This window comes from Triticum urartu, chromosome 1 (genome assembly GCF_003073215.2).
Source record: "Triticum urartu cultivar G1812 chromosome 1, Tu2.1, whole genome shotgun sequence".
NCBI lineage: Eukaryota > Viridiplantae > Streptophyta > Magnoliopsida > Poales > Poaceae > Triticum > Triticum urartu.
In genome coordinates this window covers 561,065,680-561,067,391 of record NC_053022.1, presented here as the reverse complement: position 1 = coordinate 561,067,391, position 1,712 = coordinate 561,065,680, and the positions used below count along the sequence as shown (strand labels likewise).

The 1,712-nt window shown below is 57.9% G+C and overlaps 1 protein-coding gene across 1 annotated transcript; it reads left to right on the top strand.

Annotated features, from left to right (window-relative positions):
- The first annotated feature begins 394 nt into the window (after positions 1–394).
- LOC125530258 lies at positions 395–1,239 on the top strand. The gene has a single exon (XM_048694654.1). The coding sequence runs from the start codon at positions 561–563 to the stop codon at positions 1,062–1,064; it is 504 nt and encodes a 167-aa protein (XP_048550611.1). The 5' UTR covers positions 395–560; the 3' UTR covers positions 1,065–1,239.
- Positions 1,240–1,712: the final 473 nt, after the last annotated feature.

Here is a 1,712-nt window from a genome sequence, read left to right as displayed (position 1 = left end):
ACTCCACTGGTCAGCCGTCATATCAACACACACAAGTGCATTAAAATGTGAAGCAACGGAATCTTCAACCGACGAGTTTAGTCATCCATCCAGGCTGCCATCTTCTAGACGTTCAACACTGCTGCATTTTACTTGTGATATGCTGGCCATGCACGTACGCATGATCGAGGCGAGTGAATGAACGAAAGAAAGAAAACGACCTTGGGCTATCCACAGCAACCCACGCCGAGCACCACCAAGTCACCAACCACGGCGTCGACGAGTGAATTCAACGTGGCCACAGCCGCGAAAACGGCATCAAATCCCCATGATTTTGTCACCGGTCACCACCAGTCGCACACACAACCCCCACCAACCACGGCCGTAGCTCCCCGCCCCTGCATATAAGACGCGAGCCGGCATCGCACTTTGCTTCATCCACCACCAAACTCTCATTTCACCCAGCACCTACGCAAGCAAGAGACAAGCAAACTTGACCCTCCGGTCGAGCAACCACGCCAGCCAGAGCGCGCCGCACCTCCACCTCGCCGCCGAGCACCCAGCACACGAGCCGCCCGGCCATGGAGGTGGAGGCGTTCCCGATTGGGTTCACCAAGGGCGTGCGCGCGCACTGGCGCCGCCGCAAGTACCAGCGCCTGGAGGCCGGCGAGGGCGGCAGCAGCAGGTCCCAGGGCACGCAGCGCCTCGGCGGCTCCGGCGCGCGTCGCGTCGGGTGGCGCGTGCGGCTGCGCGGGCTTCTCATCCGGCGCGCGCGCGCCGTCCGCGCGATCGTGACGGCGCCGCGGCGGCTGCTGGCGCGCGCGCGGGACGCGTACGTGGGCGGCATGCTCGCCGTGGCCCGGAAGGCGTCGGCCACGGCGCTGCCCGGCGGCGGGCCCGAGGGGATCTGGGCCAGGCGCGTGCCGCGGCGGAAGCAGCTGCCCTCGGCGACGGCGGCGCGGACGTCCGAGTTCGAGCAGCGGCTGGTCATGGAGATCTACAAGTCCATCGTCGCGTCCAAGGAGCTCACCACCATGCTCCACTCCTCCACCGCGCACCTGCAGCCGCCGCCCGCGCGCGCCTAGCTTCCCCAAGGCGGTTGCTGAAGCGAGGTTTTTCAAGATGATCGTCTTCTCTCTCTCTCTCTCTCTCAGCAGGTGCTGCTACGAAGCGGCGGCACTGTTCATTAGTTGTACTGTAGTAACTTGTTGTAAGAATTGTAGAAATCGATCCTGATTAAGCTGTTCAAACAATTTGGTATGCTTGGTGTCATTGTCAAGGCAAACTTCTCCATGGCTGCGTTCATAACTATCTGTGTGAAAAGTCGAATGGTCCAACTACAGGATAATAACAGGAAGGCGTGTATGACTGGAAAAGCTCGGTATTCTTCCCATGTGTTTGACAAAAACAGAGCATGCATGGTAGTAAAACAGAGTATTCATGGATGGAACTGCGGTTTACACGTGGTCCCTTCCATGTCAACGCATGCATGTGGATGCGTACTGTTCATCTAGAAACTTTAAATAAGGCAGGGCTCATCTGAGTGTGACTTCAAAGCAGCTTCTTGGTACTACTGTATTTCACGTGCTGTTCATCTAGAAGCTTTAGCATAAGAGCATCTACAGCAGGCCGCCCCAAATCCTTCTCAAATACCCGCCCGGTCACTGACCGGTCACGATTTTTCTGTCTAGACAGACTTCTCAAACAGGCCTCAAACACCATGTAATTGCTTT

Bases quoted from the DNA above. Each gene is read 5' to 3' on its own strand.
- LOC125530258 (XM_048694654.1), top strand. From the start codon at position 561: ATGGAGGTGGAGGCGTTCCCGATTGGGTTCACCAAGGGCGTGCGCGCG.